General features: G+C 45.7%; 1 protein-coding gene across 1 annotated transcript in view; it reads right to left on the bottom strand.

Moving 5' to 3' along the window:
• MTREX (Mtr4 exosome RNA helicase) overlaps positions 1-25,954 on the bottom strand; it is a 427,098-nt gene that overhangs the window by 379,095 nt on the left and 22,049 nt on the right. Inside the window, 4 exon segments of the mRNA XM_030193130.1 lie at positions 1,798-1,972; positions 20,868-20,980; positions 22,483-22,545; positions 25,726-25,792. Coding sequence (XP_030048990.1) covers positions 1,798-1,972; positions 20,868-20,980; positions 22,483-22,545; positions 25,726-25,792 — 418 coding nt within the window.

The following is a 25,954-nucleotide window of genomic DNA, read 5'->3' as shown; positions in this document are numbered from 1 at the left end:
ATTAAAGCCCCAGACACTGTCTTTTCTTTTGTAGGCAATTCATTTTCTTAGACTCCTCAAACATAATAAAGCAGAAGAGCTGCCTGCTCGTTATAATTCTGGGGAAACAAAGCCTTTTTTGAATTCGTTTAAAGTAGAATTGGCCGCCTATTAAAGGTGGCTGCCTCTCCCAAAGACGGAACACCTTTCCAGAGAAAGGGTCGGCCCTTCCCAACTAAACAAGGGAGATGGGGAGGAAGGGGGGTGGACTCGGGACACCAGAGTTTAACACCCCAGAGGCTGTCAAAGAAAGAAAAGGAAAGGAAAATCTATCAAGCCTCTAAATGAGATTTCCGGCACAGAAGAAACAGTATAAATATATGTAATATCTTAAAGAAAAAGAGAGAGACTAAAGGGCTCGCTTCCTACCTGCTGGGAGATTGAGAAAATACTGAGGCTAAGGTCACATGGCCAGGGCTCCTATTGGCTCTCTAGCTTCAGAGTTTTTTCTCAGTCTCCACCTGCTGGTAGGCGAGCACAACCCATCAGTCCAATCCTGGTCCGGTCCGGAGGGACGCTAAGGAATGTTATAATGCCGTTGTATCGCTCCATGGTGTGACCGCACCTTGAGTACTGTGTTCAATTCTGGTCGCTGCATCTCAAGAAAGATATAGTAGAATTGGAAAAGGTGCAGCGAAGGGCGACTAAAATGATAGCAGGGATGGGACAACTTCCCTATGAAGAAAGACTAAGGAGGCTAGGGCTATTCAGTTTGGAGAAGAGACGGCTGAGTGGAGACATAATAGAGGTATATAAAATAATAGTGGAGTGGAAAAGGTGGATGTGAAGCATCTGTTCACGCTTTCCAAAAATACTAGGACTAGGGGGCATGCGATGAAACTACAGTGTAGTAAATTTAAAACAAATCGGAGAAAATGTTTCTTCAGCCAACGCATAATTAATCTCTGGAATTCGTTGCCGGAGAACGTGGTGAAGGTGGTTAGCTTAGCAGAGTTTAAAAAGGGGTTAGACGGTTTCCTAAAGGACAAGTCCATAAACCACTACTAAATGGACTTGGGAAAAATCCACAATTGCAGGAATAACATGTATAGAATGTCTGTACGTTTGGGAAGCACGCCAGTGCCCTTGGCCTGGATTGGCCGCTGTCATGGATAGGATGCTGGGCTCGATGAACCCTTGGTCTTTTCCCAGTGTGGCATTACTTATGTACTTATGTACCCCATCTCATCTTTTTTAACTGGCAAAGGAATCATAAAAAAACAAACACATGAAAGAGAACCAAACAAAATCAATATTATTCATATGGTACTTTGTTGGGCAGACTGGATGGACCATTCAGGTTTTTATCTGCCGTCATTTACTATGTTAAAATGGAGGTATTCTTCTTTTTTTGTTTTAATCCACAAAATGAGAACTACATTGGAATGGTAATATTTGCCCACTTTCAAGCTACATTACAACTAAAATTCTTTTTACAACAGAGGTCAGCTGCTTAAGTACTGTGTTAAACAGTACATATGTATGACTATCTCTGGGAAAAGTTGACTAAAGTCTCAGATCCAAAATGCTGAGAATGGCTGATTTTTCAAGTCATGAATCCATAAGTAGTCTGCAAAAGTAACATGTTAGAACTGTACCCTAAAAAAAAATTTGCATAAAAGGATGGAGTTTGGACTGCTGAATTACAAATTGTTTGCTCTGACAGAATGCATTAAAACCTCTTTTTTTTTTTTTTTGTTTCTGATGACTTTAATCACTTTTTACAGAGATGGTAATATGTGCTTCTGTATAGTGTACCTCAGTGGTCATGACCAGACAGGAGGCAGTGGGGTTAATGGTGACATCCCCAGTCATTAGCCCCACATCCTGGAACTCTTCATACATCTCCCGGTACTTCTGATTGCTCAAAGCTTTGATAGGACTGGTAAATATCACCCGCTGCTTCTCCCTTAATCCCAGTGCGACGGCATATCTAGAAAAGAAAGCCAAAATTACAGATTAGCATGTATACACAGTCCCAAAAGTAAACCACTAACGCACATGCTCTTCTTTGCTCTCTACTTTATCCCTTAATTTACAAATAATTAAGCTCAATTCTGACAAACATCCAAATGGGAGCAACATGAGAATCAAGGCCTCTGGTTTTTAAAATTCCATATCTTCTTCAAAAATTAGACAGCTACAGAAGCACAATTAGTTAGGTGCTACAGAAACAATTTTACAGGTTCTGCTGCTTTCTCCTCCGCTTCCTAATACCTCACGCTGCCACTTTCTCTCCTAAGGGCTTCTGCCACCACATTGCTTGCCCTATTCTGCACCTCTTACTCATACTGCTTCTCTTCCCTCTTCTTCCTTCCTGCAGCTAATTACTTCTTTTCCCATTCCTTCTTCAGAGGTCAAAATGTGTGTTTCATAGGCTGCACAGTGCCATTAATACTTGTGTTCTCTGAACTTACTGAAAGAACAGAATTTCTAATGAAACCACACAAGCTGGAAAGGAAGCAGCAAGTGTGGACAGAGGCTAGTGAGTCAAGAGGTCAAGGCGCTGTACGTAGGATGCAATACGAGGGAAGGAGAACAACTGAGCATTCAGTTCCTCATCAAATACACCGGCATGAGTAAAGGATTTGTATGTATTGCATAGCCTCAATGCAGGATCGTCAAATGGCATGGGGCAGGGAAACTAAGCAACGGTTAGTATGACAGGAAATGCAACACAGGTACAGAAGTCTGTATATCCAGGCCTATGAAATTTACATTGAGGGACTTCACTGGATATGTATGTGCTACACGAAAGCGAGTTACTCACTTGTAGCAGGTGTAGCAGGCCACCGATTCTCAAATCTGGGTGACGTCATGCAACAGAGCCCAGTGCAGACGCTGACAAGCGAGGTATTTGTAGAAAATTTTAGCAGCATTCCACCACGCATGCGCTAGTGCCTTCCTGCCTGACGCGTTAGCGCAGGTTCCCGAGTCATATAAAACAGCTAAAAAAATACAACTTTAAGGGGAGTTGGGAGGGTATGTGAAAATACTTGGCCTACCGTCCTTGGAGACCACCTGCTAAAGGGCAACTTTCCTTTCTGCAAGGACATGCAGGCCGTATTCTCACATCTGGGAATCCATAGCTACAAGGCTCACCGAAAACAATGCTAGGGTAATAGGGACCTGAAGCTTTGAGGCCTGAAAAGTCAATTAACCTAAAAATATTTACATACTAGTTGTGAAGATGTAGCTTGGAAATGAAGAAAACTAGGCCTAGGAGGGTGGAGTTGGATTCTAGACACCAAACCAATTATTCAGGACTGCCAGACCGAACCAGCTGTAATGTCAGGTACTTCGCTCAAAGCAGTAATGAGATGTGACTCTGTGGACAGAAGACATTGCAGCTATGCTTATCTCCTTTATGGAAGCCAACCTCAAGTGGGCTACCAATGTTGCCATGGCTCAGACATTATTAGTCTTCAAGAGAAGGAAATGCAATCTGTTAGCCAGTTAGAAGTCGTATGTTTGCCAACAGCTACCCCCATCCAATTTGGATCCATTGCTGGGGGAACTGCCTATGGGCTTTAGTCAGTTCCAGATAGAAGGCCAAGGCTCACAAGCAATTTAAGGTATGTAGTGCACTTTTGCCCGGATAGGAATATGGTTTTGGGAAAAACTTTTGGCAGTACAACTGACTGATTAAGATAGAACTCTGACACTACTTTAGGAAGGAGCTTTAGGGTGTGCAGAGAGCTACTCTACCGTGATGAAACTTAGTGTAAGGCAGATCAGCTACTAGGGCCTGAACCTCACTGACTTTGTGAGCTGAAGTGATCACCAAAAATACAACTTTCCAGGGCAAATGCTTCAGATGACAGGAATCAAGTGGCTCAAAGGAGCTTTCATCAGCTGGGTGATGACACATTGAGATCCAATAACACAATTGGAGGATATGGGGAGGGGGGGCCTTGTCAACATCAAACATCTCACGAAATGACAACTAGAGGTTGTACAGAGATGGGCTTACCTCCTACACAAAGATAAGCACTAACTGCACTGAGATTGCACTGAGATGAAGCCGTACAGAGCTGATTTTCAAATCACACCCAGAGAGGTGTAGGAGATATTCAAGTAGTTTTTGGATAGGGCAAGTGAGGGGATCTACGGTCTTGTCCTCATACCAGATGGCAAACCACCTCCTCATTCTGCATGATGAGGGTCGGAAAATATTCCAATCATAAGAGCTGCCATACTGGGAAAGACCGAAGGTTCATCAAGCTCAGTATCCTGTTTCCAACAGTGGCCAATCCAGGTCACAAGTACCTGCCAAGATCCCAAAACAGTGAAACAGATTTTATGCTGTTTATCCTAGAAATAAGCAGTGGATTTCCCCAAGTCCATCTTAACAGCTTATGGACTTTTCTTTTTGAAAATTATCCAAACCTTCTTTAAACCCTAAGCTAACTGCTTTTACCACATTCTAAGGCAATGAATTCCAGAGCTTAATTACATGTTGAGTGAAGAAATATTTCCTTGGGGTTGCTTTAAATTTACTACTTAGTAAATTCATTGTGTGGAAAGAGTAAACAAGCGATTCATTTCTACCCATTTCATGGATCTTCGAAGGATAACTCCAGAAGAAGAGGAAACCAGATCTGCATCAGCCACTAAGGAGCATTTAGGATCATAGTTCCCTGGTATTGCTTGAGTTTCAGCAAATTATTCTCCATGAGAGGTATTGGAAGATACCCCTACAGAAGACCTTTCCTCCAATGGAGGTGAAGGGCATCCGATGCTAGTCTGCCGTGTGATCTGAGCCTAGAACAGAACTGGGGGACCTTTTGTTGAGATGATTTACAAAAAGATCCTCCGACAGGGTGCCCGACTCTCAGATGATTTTGCAGTCTATGCCCATGTTGAGAGGACACTTGTGCATTTCAAAAACTTTCCTCTGTCTGTCTGCCAGGCAGTTGTCCTTATGTAGCTTGGGAAAGCGCGGGGTACAAATGTAATAAATAAATAAATACATAAGACCATTCTGTGTAGGAGGGCCCACTGCCACATCCACAATGCCTCCTGATACAAGGGCTAGAATCCAATACCTCCCTGCTTCTTCACATAGAATACTGCAACCTGGTTGTCCATTTGAATGAGAACAATTTGGTTTTGTACCTGATCTCTGAAAGCCTTTACAGCAGTGATGGCGAACCTATGGCACGTGTGCCAGAGCGGGCACCCAGAGCTCTCTCTGCTGGCATACGCGCAGTCACTGGTCGGCCCTCCCTGCGCCTCCACTTTCTGTTTCTCCTCTGTGCGTTCCTTTAAACTACTACGCGAGTCGCCACATCCATGGGCGGGGTCGTCCCTTCTCGCGCCCCTGCTGAGTGCCAGCCACCTCTGGGCCTGCGCGGCGGGAACACCAGCCGCCTGGGGCCCGTGACGTAGGGCGGCTGGAGCCCGAGCAATGGAAACCACTGCGGGGGTCCCTCGTTCGGCGCTCGATGAAGACGATGATCTGGAGCTGTTCAGCAAGGTAAAGAACGTGGACGATTGTCTAGTGAACTTCGCTGCAGTTTGCTCGCCAATTATGTATGTGTTGTGACTCCTGCACTTTGTACTTGTGTGAAACCGCAACCTCTGAACTGAAGCTCTACAGTTGGAATGTGGAATCTTGAAGATGAGAATGTGAAAACTAAAGGATTCTTTGCGTTACGGCAACTAGATGGGATGGTTGTGATTTTTAGGCTGTTCTCTGTGGATGTCCAGCAAATATATATATGCTTACGTTTACTCAAGAGACCAGGTTAATTGGGAGATCTATCCTTGGCCCTGGAGGACCATAACAAAGTACCCCATAAACAGAAGGTGTCGAATGCCTTTTTAAGTTTCTAAAAATCCGAGTTCTTTTGGTAGTTAAAAAACATCAATATCGATTTTTCTTCAAGTTTTATGTTTTGTTTCACAGGTAGAGAAAATCGTTTCGTTTTTTTTAAAGCATCACATTTGGTTTGATTTGAAGATTAAATAGACCAGTCCTCCACCTGAGGTTTTCATTGTTTTTTTTTTTTTCTTGTTTTTTCTCTTTTGGGTCATTCCATGCCAAGTGGTCTATCATAGGGGTGGAGTCATATGTGGTGACCCCGCCCATAATGAGTACCAGCACCCGTTATCCAGGTTAAATTGCCTTGTTGGCACTTTGCGATAAATAATTTGATTTTTGGTTGCTGTTTGGGCACTCGGTCTCTGAAAGGTTCGCCATCACCGCTTTAGAGCGTTCCAATGGCCATGAGCTTGAGGAAATTGATATGGTAACTTTTCCTAAGCAGATCAAGTTTCTTGGATGTGAAGCCCATCCACTCGAGTTCACCACCCCAAGTCAGATGCATCCATTGTTAACACTTACTGAGGAGGTGGAATGCAGAACATAGTATAAGAGCTAACCGTGTTGGGTCTGCTGGTAAACATGATCAACTTTGAGCGACTATTTGGAATGAAGCCACAAAGGAAATCTAATGTAGCAGCATTTAATTTTCAAAAAGGCAACTATGATAATACCGTTATATCGCTCCATGGTGTGACCGCACCTTGAGTATTGTGTCCAATTCTGGTCGCCGCATCTCAAGAAAGATATAGTAGAATTGGAAAAAGTGCAGCGAAGGGCAACTAAAATGATAGCGGGGAAGGGACGACTTCTCTATGAAGAAAGACTAAGGAGGATAGGCCTTTTCAGCTTGGAGAAGAGACGGCTGAGGGGAGACATGATAGAGGTATGTAAAATAATGAGTGGAGTGGAACAGGTGGTTGTGAAGTGTCTGGTCACACTTTCCAAAAATACTAGGACTAGGGGGTATGCGATGAAACTACAGTGTAGTAAATTTAAAACAAATCGGAGAAAATGTTTCTTCACCCAACGCGTAATTAAACTCTGGAATTCGTTGCCAGAGAACGTGGTGAAGGCTGTTAGCTTGGCAGAGTTTAAAAGGGGGTTAGACGGTTTCCTAAAGGACAAGTCCATAAACCGCTATTAAATGGACTTGGGAAAAATCCACAATTCCGGGAATAACATGTATAGAATGTTTGCACATTTGGGAAGCTTGCCAGGTGCCCTTGGCCTAAGTAGTGTAGTGCAAGAAGTGGTGAATTATTTATTTTATTTGTTACATTTGTATCCCACATTTTCCCACCCACTTGTAGTCTCAATGTGTCTTACATAATACCGGGAGAAGCCTTTGCAGGCTCCGGTGTAAACAAATACAGGGTGATGTGGTAAGATCAAGTTCATGTGGCACAGCCACATTAGGGAATCGGAGAACGGAAGAGTTGTGTTATGTCCATTATGTGCTTTAGTTTGGTTGTGTTGCAGAGATTAGGCATTTAAGTTGGATCGGTAGGGTATGCCTTTTTAAACAGGTTGGTTTTTAGTGATTTCCGGAGGTTTGGGTGGTCGTACGTCGTTTTCAAGGCTTTTGGAAATGCGGTCCACAGTTGTGTGCTTATGTAGGAAAAACTAGATGCATAGGTTGTTTTGTATTTAAGTCCTTTGCAGCTTGGGTAGTGCAGATTTAGATAAGATCATGTTGATTCGGATGCATTTCTAATTGGTAAGTCGATCAAGTCTGTCATGTAACTTGGGGCTTCTCCGTAGATGATTTTGTGAACCAGGGTGCAGATTTTGAAGGCGATGCGTTCTTTGATTGGGAGCCAGTGTAGTTTTTCACGGAGGGGTTTTGCGCTTTCAAATTGCATTTTACCGAATATAAGCCTAGCTGCCATGTTTTGAGCAGTCTGAAGTTTCTTTAAGGTTTGTTCTTTACATCCCGCATAAATTCCATTGCAGCAATCTAAGTGCCTTAGTACCATTGATTGTATCTGGTTGCGAAATGTTTCCGTCGGGAAGAATTGCTTCACGCGTTTGAGTTTCCACATTGAGTGGAACATTTTCTTTGTTGTGGATGCCACTTGGCTCTCTAGTGTTAAGTTACAGTCTATTGTAACGCCAAGGATTTTCAAGCTGTCTGAGATAGGAAGGGTGTGATCTGGGGTGGGGATGTCCGCGCTGTGTTGGGATGAGAGGATGAGACAATTAGTTTTTTTCTTTATTGAGTTTTAGTTGAAATGCATTTGCCCATGAATCCATGATGGTCAGGCCGAGCTTGATTTCACTGATGATTTCTGTCAGTTTGGTTTTGTAAGGAATGTATATTGTGACATTGTCTGCATTTATGAAAGGGTTAAGGCCTTGGTTGGATATGGACTTGGCAAGTGGGGTCATCATTAAGTTGAATAGGATCAGTGATAGCAGCGATCCTTGCGGTACTCCACAGTCTGCTTTCCACAGTGAAGATATGTTTGAATTTGATTTTACTTGATATGTTCTTGTGGTTAGGAAGCCCTTGATCCAGTTAAGTATGTTTCCACCAATCCCTAACTTATCTAGTAATCTTATTAATATATTATGGTTTACCATGTCGAATGCACTAGACATGTAGAACTGGAGGAGAAGGATGTTTTTCCCTGCTGTTATTTCCTGCTTGAATTTGGCTAGAAGAGTGAGTAATACTGTTTCCTTGCTGTGGAGGGGGCAAAAGCCTGACTGTGATTCATGTAATATTGAGAATTTGTTTATGTAATCTGTAAGTTGTTTAGTTACCATGCTTTCCATCAGTTTGACCCCCAACGATTTTTACTCTTTCAAAAAGTACAAAGACTAGGGGATACTCAAGGAAGTTACATGGAAATACTTTTAAAACAAATAGGAAAAAGTATTTTTTCTCTCAAGAATAGTTAAGCTCTGGAACTCATTGCCAGAGGATGCAGTCACAGCAATTAGCGTATCTGGGTTTAAAAAAGGTTTGGACAAGTTCTTGGAAGAAAAGTCCATAGTCTGCTACTGAGACAGGCATGGGGAAGCCACTGCTTGCCCTGTGATTGGTAGCATGGAACATTGCTACTACTTGGGTTTCTGTCAGATACTTGTGATCCTGTTGGAAACAGGATATTGGGCTAAATGGACCATTGATCTGACCTAGTATGGCTGCTCTTATTGTTCCACAATCAAAATTGGCCAAATTGTCCATCAAAAAGGAATCAACTCTGGAGGAATCTAGATGACATCAGCTTGAGACTACTGGGAAGCTAGGGTCCCACTGGGCCGCTCTCAAATGGAGACTTGCCATGGGAGTGAAGTATTACCGAGGTCATGTGATCCATTAATCTTAACACCTGCCGAGCTGCGACTTGCTTGCTGCTTCGGACCTGCGAGGTGAGTGTAATCAAGGCCCTCTGCTCTCAGTTGGGGAAGGAAAGCCCAAGCCTGCAATATATCGACCAGGACACCTTTGTACTCTAAATGCTGAACCAGATGAAAGTGGGACTTGGGGTAGTTCATCACGAACCCTAGCAACTCTAACACCCGAAGTTAGGCGCATTGACTATCTGTTCCACCTGCCATGTGCTCTTGACCGGCCAATTATTCAGATCGGGAACAGATATACTCCAGTCTGCGCAAAAACGTTGCAATTACCACTAGACACTCTGTGAATACACTGAGAACTGACTTGAGGCCAAACAGAAGAATCTGAAATACTTCATGTGACTGGGAAATATCGAAATGTGGGTACAGGTATCCTTTAAGTCCAGGCAGCATAGCCAATCTTTTTCCTGAATTATGGGAAGTAGGGTGCCTAGGGAAATCATCCTGAACTTTTCTTTGTCAAGGAATTTGTTCAGGGCCCTTAGGTCTACGATGGGTCAAAATCCCCGTCTTTTGGGCACAAGGAAGTACCTGGAATAGAATCCCTTCCCTTCTTTCTCTGGTGGCATGAGTTTGACCACACTGGCCTGTAGAAGAGCGGAGGTGTCCTCTACAAGTACCTGTTTGTGCAGAGAGCTGATGAATGATGTTCTGTGGGCAATTTGGTGGTCTTTGACACCAATGCTGGACGTGAAGTAGAATCCACCAGTTGGAGGTTACAAGGGGCCATCTTTGCTGGAAAAAGTAAGCTTCTCCCCTACCAGTAGGCCATCTGGAATGGTTACTTGGACTGCAGGTATACTCGCCTGGAGCCAGTCAAAAGCTCATCCCTTGCCTTGACTGGGGAGCTGGCTGGGACTTCTCAGCCTCTTCAGTCCCATCCCTCAAGAGCACTGAGGCTGTGGCTGCTGAGCAGAGCGAGATGGTGGCAGAAACCCATGCCTCCGATAGTAGGGTTGCCACTTGGACCCACTCAAAAACCTGCTAGAAGACTGCAGCTGGAGGTTGCCTAGACAGGGACTGCACGGTAACTGTATGTTTCTTTATGAGTCAGTGACCTCCTCCACCTCGTCCCCAAAAAGACCGTCGTCCTTGGAAAGAAATGTCCACCAACCTCTCCTGAACCGCTGGTTCTAGGTCAGACATGGAGCCATGAGAGTCTGCACATCCCACATCAACAGTGGAGAGTCTGGACATAATAATAATAGAATCCATCAAGCCCAGCATCCTGTTTCCAACAGTGGACAATCCAGGTCACAATACCTGGTCACAAATACCTGGTAAGATTCCAAAAAAGTACAAAACATTTTAGGCTGCTTATCCCAGAAATAAGCAGTGGATTTTCCCCAAGTCCATTTTAATAATGGTCTCTGGACTTTTCCTTAAGGAAGCCGTCCAAACCTTTTTTAAAACCCGCTAAGCTAACCACCTGTACTACATTCTCAGGCAACAAATTCCAGAGTTTAATCACACGTTGAGTGAAGAAAAATTTCTCCGATTCATTTACACTAGGCCCAACGCTGCCGATCGAGAAGCAGTGCCCTCAATCCCGCAACACACCGTGGGAACTCCGACCGGAGACCATCCCTACCTTAGCACACCGCTACACGGTCGCCCAGCCTCACCTCAGACCTTCGTTGGACGGGTAGGGACGGCCCCTGCCTGAGCGGCACGCAGAAAAGCAGCACACCTGAGCGGCTGACCACCCGAGCCGCTCAAACATCCCTGCCCGCGACCTGATCGAACGTTGCGATCTGAGCGATCCCATCGGGAATTCGCCAACAAAACCACCCAATCACCCCGAGGAGGTGGAATACCATCCTCGGTTGATACCGCAACCCAGCGCAGCCCGAGAACGGCGATCGAGGTTCAAGGACGGAGACCCGGGAACCACATGGAAGACGGGCCCGGGATCCCGACCGGCTAGGAACCATGAACCGACCTTCCTCTGCCACCCAACTGCCACAGGAGGAGCGAAAGCAAGGACAGCCGATCCCTTGTTACCCGAAGTAGCGACCATGGCAGGAGAGGACTGAATCAGCGAGAACCCAGCTGACAAACCGAGCCAATATCACCTCACTGTCGCCCAAGAAGGGAAGGCAGGCAAATTCCCCACAGAGGCAAACGCCGGAGCCAAGACTAGATCGATCCCACTCAGACCAGCAGACCAACATACCAAACTGCCCCCCCTCCCGCCTCACCCCCACCTCACCGCTCAGCCACCTGGACCAGCAACAGCGAGAAGAGAACTCTCCCTGAGAACCATACAGCAGCCTCATTATCACTGCCGCATTGAATCCCTCGCTGGCCCTTTCCATGCCGATCCGGCACGGGGGAGGCCCGAGGCTGATCCTAGTTGTCTGCTGCCGCGTGGCTGCGGCCTATCCCCTTTGCCGTCGGCACATGCTTGCTGCACTGGTCGTGCCCCGAGGTCCTGTGCGCTGCAGCCGTGCTCCCTGCCGGAACGGCCTGGGCACGGATCGCGGACCACGGGACCGGGACCCATCCTGCGGTGGTGTCGGGGTGCGACAGGAGCGGGACAGGAGCTAAGGAGGCCGAGAGGAGGCAGAGTCCACCAGCCCCAGCTTGTTCCAGCCCGCCCATCCAGCGACCGGGCCGAATGGGTAAGAGACAGAAGCCGAGGTAAGGCAGAGTTCCAGTCTCCCAACCCGGCTTTTCCCTGCCTGTCCAGTCCATCTCTTCCAGCCACCCAATCCAGTCTCTCCCTGTTGCTCCAGTCCGCCGGATCCAGCTTCTTCCTGCTTGTCCAAGTCCACCTGGTCCGGCTCTCCCTGCCTGTTCCAGTCCGCCTGATCCGGCTTCTGCCCGCTTGTTCCAGTCCGCCTGATCCAGCTCTTCCTGCTTGTTCCAGTCTGCCTGATCCAGCTTCTTCTTGCTTGCTTCAGTCCACCTGATCCAGCTTCTTCCTGCTTGCTCCAATTCGCCTGATCCAGCTTCCTCCTGCTTGCTCCAGTTCGCCTGATCCAGCTTCCTCCTGCCTATTCCAGTCTGCCTGATCCAGCTTCTCCCTGCTTGCTCCAGTCCACCTGATCCAGCTTCTTCCTGCTTGCTCCAGCCCGCCTGTTCCAGCTTCCTCCTGCTTGCTCCAGTCCGTCTGTTCCAGCTTGTTCCAGTCTGCCGATCCTGCTTGTTCCAGTCTGCCAGATCCTGCTCTCCCTGTCTGCTCCATCCTGCGTGCTCCAGTCTGCCTGATCCAGCTTCTTCCTGCCTGCTCCGGTCCGCCTGATCCAGCTTCTTCCTGCTTGCTCCAGTCCGCCTGTTCCAGCTTCGTCCTGCTTGTTCCAGTCCGCCTGATCCAGCTTGTTCCAGTCCACCCGATCCTGCTCTCCCTGCTTGCTCCAGTCCATCTGCTTCAACCTGTTCCAGTCCACTTGATCCATCTTCTCCCTGCTTGCTCCAGTCATTCTGCTCCAGCTTGTTCCAGTCCGCCTGATCCAGCCTCTCCCTGCTTACTCCAGGCCTTCTGCCCCAACCAGCTTGCTCCAGACTGCCTGACTCAGCCTGTTCCAGTCCGTCTGCTTCAGCTTGTTCCAGCCTGTTCCAGTCTGTCTGCCTCAGCTTGTTCCAGTCCGTCTGCTTCAGCTTGTTCCAGCCTGTTCCAGTTTGTCTGCTTCAGCTTATTCTAGTCCGCCAGCTCCTGCTTCAAACCATTCCAGCTTGTTCCAGTACTGCTGCTGTGCTCTCCACTGAACTCACCCTGCTTCTGCCACTCAACCTGCCTACTAGCCAATCACCTGACTGACTGACTGACTACCACCCACCCTTACACCTGCCTTCATCCCAGCCCATCTTCCTACCAACTCATCACTCCCAACTCATCACTCCCTGCCCAACTGCTCACCCTCACCTGCCTGTCTCCCAGCCCACCCACCTGCCCTGTGTACACCTCAGTCACTACTCATGGCCCCCATTCACATCCTATTCCTTGCCCTGTCCCTCCCACCGCTGTATACCACACGATCTCACTACCCATCCCTGTCCTCTTCCGTCCTGCTCACCACTGCAATACCCTACCTACCCCTGTACTCCACCACCTCACCATCCCTACTGTCGTCCTCCTCCTTCCTAGCTCTCAACCTTCAACACCTCCTTCCTGCCATGAACCCTTCCCCTTTCCTCCTAAGCGCATCCCGTCTTCGTCGCCTTCGTCGCCCTTCCTCACCCACCCTTCTCCGCACTCTCTTGCTCCTTCTCCTGCTATCCGCGGGTGACATCAACCCCAACCCAGGTCCCCCACACCTGTCCTCGTCCTCATCTCATCTATGCAAACGTCCCCACGATTTCTCCAATCTCATCTCTATTCCCCTCCTCCCCCCCTCCTCCCTCCCCTTCTCGTGCGCCCTGTGGAACGCCCACTCGATCTGCAACAAATTTCCCTTCACCCATGATCTCTTCATCTCCCATTCCCTTCAACTGCTCGCCCTAACTGAAACCTGGCTCACCCCTGACGACTCTGCCTCAATCGCAGCCCTATGCCACGGTGGTTATCTTTTCTCCCATTTGCCCTGCCCAACTGGCCGCGGTGGTGGCGTCGGGCTACTACTTTTGCCCTCCTGCAGTTTTCAACCTCTCCACCTACCTCAGTCTCACTGTTTCTCATCCTTTGAAGTTCACTCCATCCGTCTATTCCACCCACTGCCACTCAGAGTTGCAGTCATCTACCGCCCCCCTGATAAATCCCTCCCTTCCTTCCTTACCGACTTCGATGCCTGGCTCTCCGTTTTTCGAGCCCTCATCCCCATCCCTCATTCTTGGTGACTTCAACATTCACACTGATAACCCATCCGACTCTTATGTTTCTCAGTTCCTCACTCTTACCTCCTCCTTCAACCTCCAACTGAGCCCCACAACCCCTACTCACAAATCTGGCCACTGTCTTGATCTCGTCCTCTCTTCTACTTGCTCACCGTCCAATTTCTGCGTTTCAGCTCTTCCTATCTCTGACCACCACCTAATCACATTCACACTTCAGCACCCTCCCCCTCAAACTCGCCCAACACTAACTACTACGTCCAGAAATCTCCAGGCTGTTGACCCCCCCCCACCTTATCCTCTAGTATCTCTGATCTCCTCCCTTCCATCATGTCCTCCAAATCTGTTGACATAGCTGTCTCCACTTACAATGCCACTCTCTCCTCTGCTCTAGACACCCTTGCACCATCCATCTCCTGTCCCACAAGGCGTACCAATCCCCAGCCCTGGCTGACCCCTTGCACCCGTTACCTTCGCTCCTGCGCCCGTTCGGCTGAACGCCTCTGGAGGAAATCTCGCGCCCATACTGACTTCATTCACTTCAAATTCATGCTATCCTCCTTCCAATACTCCCTAGTCCTCGCTAAACAGGACTATTACACCCAACTAACTAACTCCCTCAGCTCTAACCCACGTCGTCTCTTCACCACCCCCACTCTCTCCTCAATCTCTGGCCAACTACTTCCATGACAAGGTCCAGAAGATCAACCTCTAATTCACCACCAAACCTTCTCCTCCTCTTCAGCCTATAACCCACTCTCTCAACCAACCTACCCAGGCCTCCTTCTCCTCTTTTCCTGCTATCACCGAAGAGGAAACCACCCATCTCCTCTCCATCTCGAAATCCACCACCTGTTCCTCAGACCCCATCCCCACCAACTTACTTATCACCATCACTCCTACTATCACCCCCACCATCTGTCATATCCTCAACCTCTCTCTCTCCACTGCAACTGTCCCGGACACCTTCAAGCATGCTACGGTCACACCACTCCTCAAAAAACCATCACTTGACCCTACCTGTCCCTACAACTACCGCCCCATTTCCCTCCTACCCTTCCTCTCCAAGATACTTGAACGCGCCATTCACAGCCGCTGCATTGATTTTCTCTCCACTCATGCCATACTCGATCCGCTCCAATCCGGCTTTCGCCCCCTACACTCGACAGAAACGGCACTAAGGTCTGCAATGACCTGTTCCTCGCCAAATCCAAAGGTCACTACTCCAGCCTCATCCTCCTCGACCTATCCGCCGCTTTCGACACTGTCAATCACAACCTACTTCTTGACACACTGTCCTCCTTTGGGTTCCAGGGCTCTGTCCTCTCCTGGTTCTCCTCCTATCTCTCCCACCGTACCTTCAGAGTACACTCTCATGGTTCGTCCTCCTCCCCTATCCCGCTCTCTGTTGGAGTTCCTCAAGGCTCTGTCCTTGGGCCCCTTCTTTTCTCAATCTACACCTCTACCTTAGGCTCCCTGATCTCTTCTCATGGTTTCCACTATCATCTTTATGCTGACGACACCCAGCTTTATCTCTCCACACCAGAAATCACTGCGGAAACCCAGGCCAAGGTATCGGCCTGCTTATCCGACATTGCTGCCTGGATGTCCAACCGCCACCTGAAACTGAACATGGCCAAGACTGAACTTATTGTTTTCCCACCCAAACCCACTTCTCCTCTCCCTTCACTCTGTATCTCAGTTGATAACACCCTCATCCTCCCCATCTCATCTGCCCGCAACCTCGGAGTCATCTTCAACTCCTCCCTCTCCTTCTCTGCGCATAGCCAGCAGATAGCCAAGACCTGTCGCTTCTTCCTCTATAACATTAGCAAAATTCGCCCCTTCCTCTCCGAGCACACCACCCGAACTCTCATCCACTCTCTCATTACCTCTCGCCTTGACTACTGCAACCTACTCCTCACCGGCCTCCCACTTAGCCATCTATCCCCCCTTCAGTCCATTCAGAACTCTGCCGCACGTCTTATCTTCCGCCTTAACCGATATACTCATATCACCCCTCTCCTCAAGTCACTTCACTGGCTTCCGATCAGATACCGAATACAGTTCAAGCTTCTCCTACTCACCTACAGATGCACTCGATCTGCAGCCCCTCCTTACCTCTCTACCCTCATCTTCCCTTACGTCCCTACCCGTAACCTCCGCTCTCAAGACAAATCCCTCCTTTCAGTACCCTTCTCCACCACCGCCAACTCTAGGCTTCGCCCTTTCTGCCTCGCCTCACCCCATGCTTGGAACAAACTCCCTGAGCCCATACGCCGGGCCCCCTCCCTACCCATCTTCAAATCATTGCTCAAAGCCCACCTCTTCAATGTCGCCTTCGGCACCTAATCACTTCATCTCTTCTCAGGAAATCTCATCTACCCCAACTTGACATTTCGCCTTTTAGAATGTAAGCTCTTCTGAGCAGGGACCGTTCTTATTCGTTAATTTGTACAGCGCTGCGTAACCCTTGTAGCGCTCTAGAAATGTTAAGTAGTAGTAGTAGTAGTAGTAGTATTTTAAATTTACTACTTTGTAGCTTTATTGAATGCCTCCTAGTCCTAGTATTTTTGGAAGGAGTAAGCAGATGCTTCACGTCTATCCTTTCCACTTCACTCATCATTTTATACACCTCTATCATATCTCCCCTCAGCACCTGGCCAGATACTTCCTGCACTCCAGCTGCTTACTAGCCAACTGGCGAAGCTCTGCGGCCTGCTCCTGAGGGAGAGAATCCACATAACTAAGTGTACTGTGTTCAAAGATTTCAAATAAATGCTCACGTAGACTGGATATGGACAATAAGCATTGAGGCCAAATCTTCCTCCCAAATGAGTCTAGAGTCTGAGCCTCTCTACATTGGGGAGCCGAGGCATAGGTCCAGGAGCTCCCACAGACATATATTAAGATAAATGGGCAATATTCAGACACATTCCCAGTGAGGAGGGGAACACAACAAGTGTGCCCAATGTCACCAGTAACATAGTAGATGACAGCAGATGGAGTCCATCTGGCCCACATTTGTTATGGAACTCATGGCACAGTTTTAGACAGACTAAAGACACAGGCTACCAAAAATTGGAAGCAAAAACCATAAAATCTCACTTTTGCAGAAGATGTATTACTTTCTTTGACAAAGCCGCATATCTCACTGCAGGTACTAATCAGGGAAATGGGACAATATGGGAAGGTGTCTGGCTTCAAAATTAATTTTGAAAAAAACAGAAGCATTTAACATCAATTTAGGGCAGGAGGAATTTAGCAGGGTCCAACAAAACTTTCCACTTCAGTGGTCAATTGAAATATTTGGGAGTCATGGTTACTACCAAAATGGTGCAGCCTTTTGAGGCTAACTATGTTCCTTTGCTTAAGCAAATTAATGGGGACCTGGATAAACTGAGGGAGGGAAGGATTTCTCATGGCTGGGGCAAGAGCACTGATGCAACGCTGCAAAAGCAATATAGGGAAATTGCTGACTGAGGATCCCAAGAGTATTAATCCTAAGAAAAGGGGAAGGCGAAGGCAGGGGTGCCAGATATCGGAACACAACTGCAGCATATATGGGATTGGAGAGAAACAGGGCAAGTTAAGAACTTTGTCCAGATTGAGCAGAGATGTGCCTGAGCTATTCCACTTAGGTACAAACTATAGGTTGGGAGACGGGGGCAATATGATAATCCCTTTATGAGGCATGTATCAAAATTGTGGGGAAAAGTGAGGGTGAAGATCGTGGGGAGGGAAACTAAAATGTTGCTAGCCCCACAGGTACAATCTGGAATTTTTACCAGGAGGAGTGTTCCAATAATGGGAGAGATTGAGCTCAGACAGTCTGTATAAATTGTAGAGAAAGGGAAGATAAAATCCTTTTGAGGTTAATAGTTAAACTCTGAAACTCGTTGCCAGAGGATGTGGTAACGGTGGTTATCTGGGTTTAAAAAAGGTTTGGACAAGTTCCTGGAGGAAAGTCCATAGTCTTTTATTGAGATGGACATGGGGGGAAGCCACTGATTGCCATGGGATTTATAGCATGGAATGGTGCTACTAATTGGGTTTCTGTCAGGTACTTGTGACCTAGATTGGCCACTGTTGGAAGCAGGATACTGGGCTAAATGGACCACTGGTCTGAACCAGTATGGCTATTCTTATGTTCTTATGTAGGTATGAAAGAGGAGTTTGCGGTAATGGATACAGAATAACTTCAGTATATGTAGGTCTGGCATTTGCTTCCTAGAGCCTCCCAAAGGAGAACACTACAGCAGGATTTATCACTGATAAAGAACTGTGGAAGGTATAGAAGGGCACAAGAGGACTGTTATTAAATTTAAGGGTATTAAGGACAGAGTGAACTAAGGGTGTACCTGTCAAAAGAAAAAAGGTGAGAGATGGTGCATAAGTACATAAGTAATGCCATACTGGGAAAAGACCAAGGGTCCATCGAGCCCAGCATCTTGTCCACGACAGCGGCCAATCCAGGCCAAGGGCACCTGGCAAGCTTCCCAAACGTACAAACATTCTATACATGTTATTCCTGGAATTTTGGATTTTTCCAAGTCCGTTTAGTAGCAGTTTATGGACTTGTCCTTTAGGAAACCGTCCAACCCCTTTTTAAACTCTGCTAAGCTAACCGCCTTCACCACATTTTCCGGCAATGAATTCCAGAGTTTAATTACACGTTGGGTGAAGAAACATTTTCTCCGATTTGTTTTAAATTTACTACACTGTAGTTTAATCGCATGCCCCCTAGTCCTAGTATTTTTGGAAAGCGTGAACAGACGCTTCACATCCACCTGTTCCACTCCACTCATTATTTTATATACCTCTATCAGGTCTCCCCTCAGCCGTCTCTTCTCCAAGCTGAATAGCCCTAGCCTCCTTAGTCTTTCTTCATAGGGAAGTCGTCCCATCCCCGCTATCATTTTAGTCGCCCTTCGCTGCACCTTTTCCAATTCTACTATATCTTTCTTGAGATGCGGCGACCAGAATTGAACACAATACTCAAGGTGCGGTCGCACCATGGAGCGATACAAAGGCATTATAACATCCTCACACCTGTTTTCCATACTTTTCCTAATAATACCCAACATTCTATTCGCTTTCCTAGCCGCAGCAGCACACTGAGCAGAAGGTTTCAGTGTGTTATCGACGACGACACCCAGATCCCTTTCTTGGTCCGTAACTCCTAACGTGGAACCTTGCATGACGTAGCTATAATTCGGGTTCTTTTTTCCCACATGCATCACCTTGCACTTGCTCACATTAAACGTCATCTGCCATTTAGCCGCCCAGTCTCCCAGTCTCGTAAGGTCCTCTTGTAATTTTTCACAATCCTGTCGCGAGTTAACAACTTTGAATAACTTTGTGTCATCAGCAAATTTAATTACCTCGCTAGTTACTCCCATCTCTAAATCATTTATAAATATATTAAAAAGCAGCGGTCCTAGCACAGACCCCTGAGGAACCCCACTAACTACCCTTCTCCATTGTGAATACTGCCCATTTAACCCCACTCTCTGTTTCCTATCCTTTAACCAGTTTTTAATCCACAATAGGACATTTCCTCCTATCCCATGACCCTCCAATTTCCTCTGTAGCCTTTCATGAGGTACCTTGTCAAACGCCTTTTGAAAATCCAGATACACAATATTAACCGGCTCCCCTTTGTCCACATGTTTGTTTACTCCTTCAAAGAATTGAAGTAAATTGGTCAGGCAAGATTTCCCCACACAAAAGCTGTGCTGACTCGGTCTCAGTAATCCATGTCCTCGGATGTGCTCTGTAATTTTGTTTTTAATAATAGCCTCTACCATTTTCCCTGGCACCGACGTCAAGACTCACCGGTCTATAATTTCCCGGATCTCCCCTGGAGCCTTTTTTAAAAAATGGGCGTTACATTGGCCACCCTCCAATCTTCCGGTACCACGCTCGATTTTAAGGATATGTTGCATATCACTAGCAGTAGCTCCACAAGCTCATTTTTCAGTTCTATCAGTACTCTAGGGTGAATACCATCCGGTCCATGAGATTTGCTACTCTTCAGTTTGCCGAATTGCCCCATTACATCCTCCAGGTTTACCGTGAAGTCAGTAAGTTTCTCCGACTCGTCCGCTTGAAATACCATTTCCGACACCGGTATCCCACCCAAATCTTTCTCGGTGAAGACCAAAGCAAAGAATTCATTCAGTCTCTCCGCTACGTCTTTGTCTTCTTTGATCGCCCCTTTTACCCCTCGGTCATCCAGCGGCCCAACCGATTCTTTTGCCGGCTTCCTGCTTTTAATATACCGAAAAAATTTTTTACTATGTTTTTTTGCCTTCAATTTCTATTAAGATTAAAAACAACAGCCTAAAAATACTCATGAGATGAGATGGGATGGATATGACTCCAAAGAACATACCCAACAGTGACAGTTAACATCAGAAAGACTAATCCCCATAGATTCACTGTGCTACTTGTATTAAAGCAATACAGTTGTCAATATAGACACACCCAAGATCTGCATCTAATTATATATATATATATATATACACATACACACACACGTATATATATATATATATATACTCATATATGCTCACATAGCAGTATACTCTCCTAGCAGGCTGTGATACGTTCATAAATGCTGAAGTTGGTATTGTTTTATTACAGGCAGTGAAGGGGAGTGTGGGGATAAGTACTGCCCATTGCCTTCAGTAATCCTGGGTAATCTCTCTGAAAATCTCAGTCTCACAGGAACCTTCCCATTCTGCCCTCTGCCTACTAGAGATCAACTGACTGACAAAGGACATGGTGGTGGGAACTGAGAGAAAACAGAAGACAACACGACTGTTACACTATATAATAGAAAGGCACTTACTCAGCACACACTGTCTTTCCAGCTGACGTATGAGCAGATACTAAAACGGACTGATTGTTATCGACACACAAAATGGCTTCTCTTTGGAAAGCATCCAGAATGAACGGATATTCCTATAGAAAAGAAAAAATTACAATGGTTGAAGAGCAAATAACCCTCAACTATTTCTGAAATAGCTTAAGAGTTTATTGAAGGATGCAGGGCACCATGGATTGGGAGGAGGGAAGAGGGGGAGGCAGTATAGAGAAAGGAAAACTAGAATAAGGTGTCTTTAAAATTGAACTAAAGAGATGCTGCTGTTTGAGCCAATATCTGCACATACAGATGATAACACACGACTATGACTTAGCCATGCCTAATGTCAGGATTGCAGGAGGTCAAAATTATTGCTGGACATACTTAGATTAATATGAAATCAGTTTGATAATATTAAACTGATTTCATATTAATCTAAGTATGTCCAGCAATAATTTTGACCTCCTGCAATCCTGACACCTAAATGGCTACAAAGTGAAGAATAACTGAAGGAGAAGAGCTGTGATGCACTATGGGAAAGTCCTTAGCAAGCAACATACCCAAACAGAAATTCAAACTAAATGAAATCTAAAATCCATAATGCATTTGAGGGCAGGTGATGTGAAGAGAGTTTCAGCCCATGTTTGCTTATGTTAATCCTTAGCTATTGTAGCTCTTGTGGTGAAGTCACAGATACTTTTTTTTTTGGTTAAGATTGTTGTGCTGGAAAAGGAGAGCTCCATAGGAAACAGGGGAGGTGAAGGGAACAAGTAAATTCAAAGGACACCAGAGACAGGGATCTGAAGACCTCCAGATATGACTCTGCAGACTCAAGCCACCCACAACGTACTGGGGAACAAATCACTCAGAACCAGAGGCTGAAAAATGTGTCCATACACCTGCTGGAGATAGAAAATATTGAGGAGCAGGACTGGAATGGATGCCAAGAGAGATGTCTCAGCTCAGTTTTCAGTTCTCTATCTCCACCTGTTGGTTGATGAACGCAACTATCCCACAAGTTCTGGCATGGTGGGAAGCTATGTAATGGAAAAGTGATTTGCTTTCTCAGAGACCTGCAGTGCTGATCTCTTCTCCTCAATAAAAATTATGAGTTGGCTGGTGACTGGAAGGGTTTCAGAAAGAAAGGTGCCTTAATTAATGAACTTTGCAAAAGAACATTCTTTCCTAATTGTTTTTGTGAAATTTTCCACAGTCACTCCGGAAATATATGTTGGATGCTGCTGCACTTTCCTACTACTGGAATTGGCAGGAAATTTTTCCAGAACCTCTCTTCAATCACTAGCTGCTACCCAAACAGCATTTGGCTTTGATTCCTTCTCTAAAGGACTATCAGCAACACACAGTGATAGCTAGCCAGAGCAAATGGAATCTGTCCAAGGCTACAGTGCAGAGAAGCAGACTGCTACCCTTTAAGACATCAGTCTGACTGCCCACGCTCCCACCCCCAACCCTACCAAAGCCCATGACGCCTATCAATTTCTTGGTAGCTGGTAAACAGGATTATCTTTCTAATTTATGCATGCTAGCATTAGCAAGCTAGCAAAGTCATTTCCAAAAACTGAATTTCCATCTGACATACCTTTGCAGCTTTTCCACTTCGAGGTCTCAGAGGTACAAAATCTTGATCCGCAGGAAGTGCAACCTCATAAAAGCAAGTCAAGCAAAAATTAGGATATTTAAAACAGCAAAGCCTTCCAAAACAAAGTTTTTGATTTTTATAACAGTTTACCACTCTCCAGTGATAGAAAAGCACAAAGAAAGTGATACACTTAAGGAACATATTTGTAATCATTTAATATGCTATCTTTTCATTAAAGCATAAAGCAAATTATAGAAGTCTTACACTACCAATTACCAAAGTTTGTTAAATCTTAAAGCTATTAATATCACTCCTCCTGAAAATATGAAATTTAAATAATTGAGACCACAAACTCTCTTGATATGGGAGTTTTGGATGACAACACTGGAAAATTTTAGTGAGCAGCCTGCTATTTTTTTAGATAACTGCTCGCCTTTTGCACTAGTGAGTTTTTTTCTTTTTTTTTTTTTTGCTGGGCATGCCTTTTTCAGCAATTTTTGTTTGAAATGAGGGATTGTTTGATCTATATGTAAAGCATATTTATTAATTCCATCTTGTGTTATATAGAAATTTGAGGGATTTTTTTGGAGCCAGTTGTTTTTCTCCAACAGATAGGAGGTTTTTTTTTTTTTGGTTTTTTTACACTGGTTCGTTTTTTTCCCTTGAAGGAACCAATGATGATAAGGGACTTCTATTAATGACAGAGGGTTGTAAAATCATTGTGATTTCCCCTATTAGGAAATCTGAGGTTCCAATTATTTAAATTTCATATTTATAGGAGTGAATATTATAGATTTAAGATTTAATAAACTTTGGAAAATAGTATTGTCATTTTTTACAGTTGTTATCCCATTGAGTAAGATGTGTTACACTATAAATAGCACATAATTTAAGAAAAGAATACACAAGCATACAAATATTAGGGCTGCATTTTGATTAAAATTTAAACATTTTTAATTGCACGATTACTCGAATAAAATCACAGTGTCCAGCCTGCCAGCAGTTTATTTCTGCCCTATGTTTCTCTCCTCTCCTACCCCACCTCCCAGGGTCCATCATCTTTCCTTCTCTCCTCCCTTGCCCCCCCTCCCCCAGGCTCTACCATCTTTCCTTCTCTTCTCCCCTGCCCCCCTCCCCCAGGCTCTACCATCTTTCCATCTCTCCTTCCATGCCCTCCTAGGGTCCAACATCTTTCCTTCTCTCCTCCCCTGCCCCCCCCCCCCCCCCCCCCCAGGGTCCAACATATTTGCTTCTCTCCTCTCCAGAGTCCAACATCTTTCTTTCTTTCTTTCTTTCCTCCCTCACCCCCCTGGCTCCACCATCTTTTCTTCTCCCCCACCCCCAGGGTCCACCATCTTTCCCTCTCTCATTCCCTGCCCCCCCAGAGACCATCTTTCCTTCTATCCCCCCCCCCCCCCAGGGTCTGACATCTTTCCTTCTCTCCCCCCCCCCCCCCCCCAGGGTCTGACATCTTTCCTTTTTTCCTCCCCTGTGCCACCCTCAGGGTCCAACATGTTTCTCTCTCTCCTCCCCTGTGCCCCCCCCTCCCAGGGTCAAACATCTTTTCCTCTCTCCTATTCTGCTCCCTCCCCCAGGGTCCAACATCTTTCCTTCTCTACTCCCGAACCCCCCCCCCCCCAACACTTTTTTTTTCTCTCCTGCCATGCCCCCCCCCCCCCCAGGGTCCAACATCTCTCCTTCTAAGATGCGCGCCGAATGCACACCTCTTTTCAAAATCCTGTGCAGCAGATCTGGACTGCCACACGGCAAAAGCAGCACTTCCCCACCTCCCTCCTGATGCCACTCCAGCGTCCGCTGTAAGCAGCAGCAAAACAGCCTACCTCACTCTTGGTGGGGCCGCAGCCTCTGTACATGTGGCTGCTAGTCATACCCTTCTAACATTCTCTTCCTGTTCCAGGACAGAGTCAGCAGCTGCTCATACAGGGCTGGAATTCCTCCTGAGGTATGCTGTTTTGTTACTGCTGCTGCTTGTTTAGAGAAGGAGAAGAGGAGGGAGATGATGGAAAAGGGAAAGATAGGAGGCAAACACTGTATAGAAGGGGGAGAAAAAGAGGGAAGATTAGTGAAAGACTAAGGGGAAGTAAAATAGGAAAGCCAGGGTGAAGAAAAAAAGATGGAAAGCTGCAAATAGACGGAGTAAAAAAAAAAAAGGGAAATTGAAGACTAGATAGTAAGAAAGTGTTACTCTGGGCAGAGAAGCAGAAAAATAAATTGAAGAAAGCTGAAAGGAAAAGCAGGAGAGAGAATTGTTAAATGGACGGGAAACTAAAGAGAAGACAGAGGAAAGTAGAAACCAGAGAAGTAAATGGGCAGAAAACAAAGGTACAAAAAAAGGTTTTTATTTTTAAGTTTAGGATAAAGTAATATAGTACCCGTGTTTATAAAGGTTAATAAATATAAATAGAAAACAGAATTAAGAGGATATCTTTTCATTAGAAAAGGTGTAGAGAAGGGCAACGAAAATGATAAAGGGGATGGGACGACTTCCCTATGAGGAATGGCTAAAGTGGCTAAGGCTCTTCAGCTTTGAGAAAAGGAGACTGAGGGGAGATATGATAGAGGTCTATAAAATAATGAGTGGAGAGTTGAACGGGTAGACGTGAAGCATCTGTTTACACTTTCCAAAAATATTAGGACCAGGGGGCATAAAGCTACAAAGTAGTAAATTTAAAACATTTTTCCTTTATGCATTGAAATAGGTACTTTTAAAGTTGAGTATATAATATACGTGTAAACTTAGGCACATACACAACCTGTATACATAACTCAATCTAAACTAAGTGAAGTTGTTTCCGGTGGCAGAGCTGACAAGAAGTTTGCATCAAATATTTTCAAATAAATGTACCTGTTTGTGAAATAGCTAGAAAAATGAGTGCACGGTAAAGACCAGGTATAAACCTGAACATTATTTTCCTGGGTAATTTTCAAAACTGAAGTATGTGCATATTTTTGCTTTTAAAGTTTGCTGTGAATTATTTGCACATGCGCTTAGTAATAAAATTACCTACTCATGCATGTGAAGTGTGCTTTCGTACTGTCACATCAGTCATGAAAGAATATACTTATTGTGTGCCAAGCATGACAAATTGAGGCAGATCAGGCTTTCACAAAACAAAGAGACACAACAATTCCATGTCAGAGCTCATTTCATCTTAATACCCAGATCTAATTATTTGGGATGCCAATAATCCTCAAGTATCCAAGACATGTCTCTTGAGTTACCTCATGTGTGCAGCCTTCAACTGTCTCCACCTCCTGTACCTTTATTCTTGGCATCAGGTCCGATAGGCTATAGAAAAAAATGTAAGACATTTAAGATATTAAATCACAGAGCACTAAATGTCCAATGATGTCAAAGCAAGTTCTTCCTCATCTGTGAGTAAGCGAATGTGCTTCCTAGGGAAGAGCAAAGTTCTGCTGTCTGCAAAACTCAGTTCCAAAAAGCAGAGAA

Source organism: Microcaecilia unicolor, chromosome 2, assembly GCF_901765095.1.
Source record: "Microcaecilia unicolor chromosome 2, aMicUni1.1, whole genome shotgun sequence".
In the NCBI taxonomy this organism is placed as follows: domain Eukaryota; kingdom Metazoa; phylum Chordata; class Amphibia; order Gymnophiona; family Siphonopidae; genus Microcaecilia; species Microcaecilia unicolor.
The sequence above is the reverse complement of the archived record's forward strand: the minus strand, read 5'-3'. Positions and strand labels throughout refer to the sequence as shown.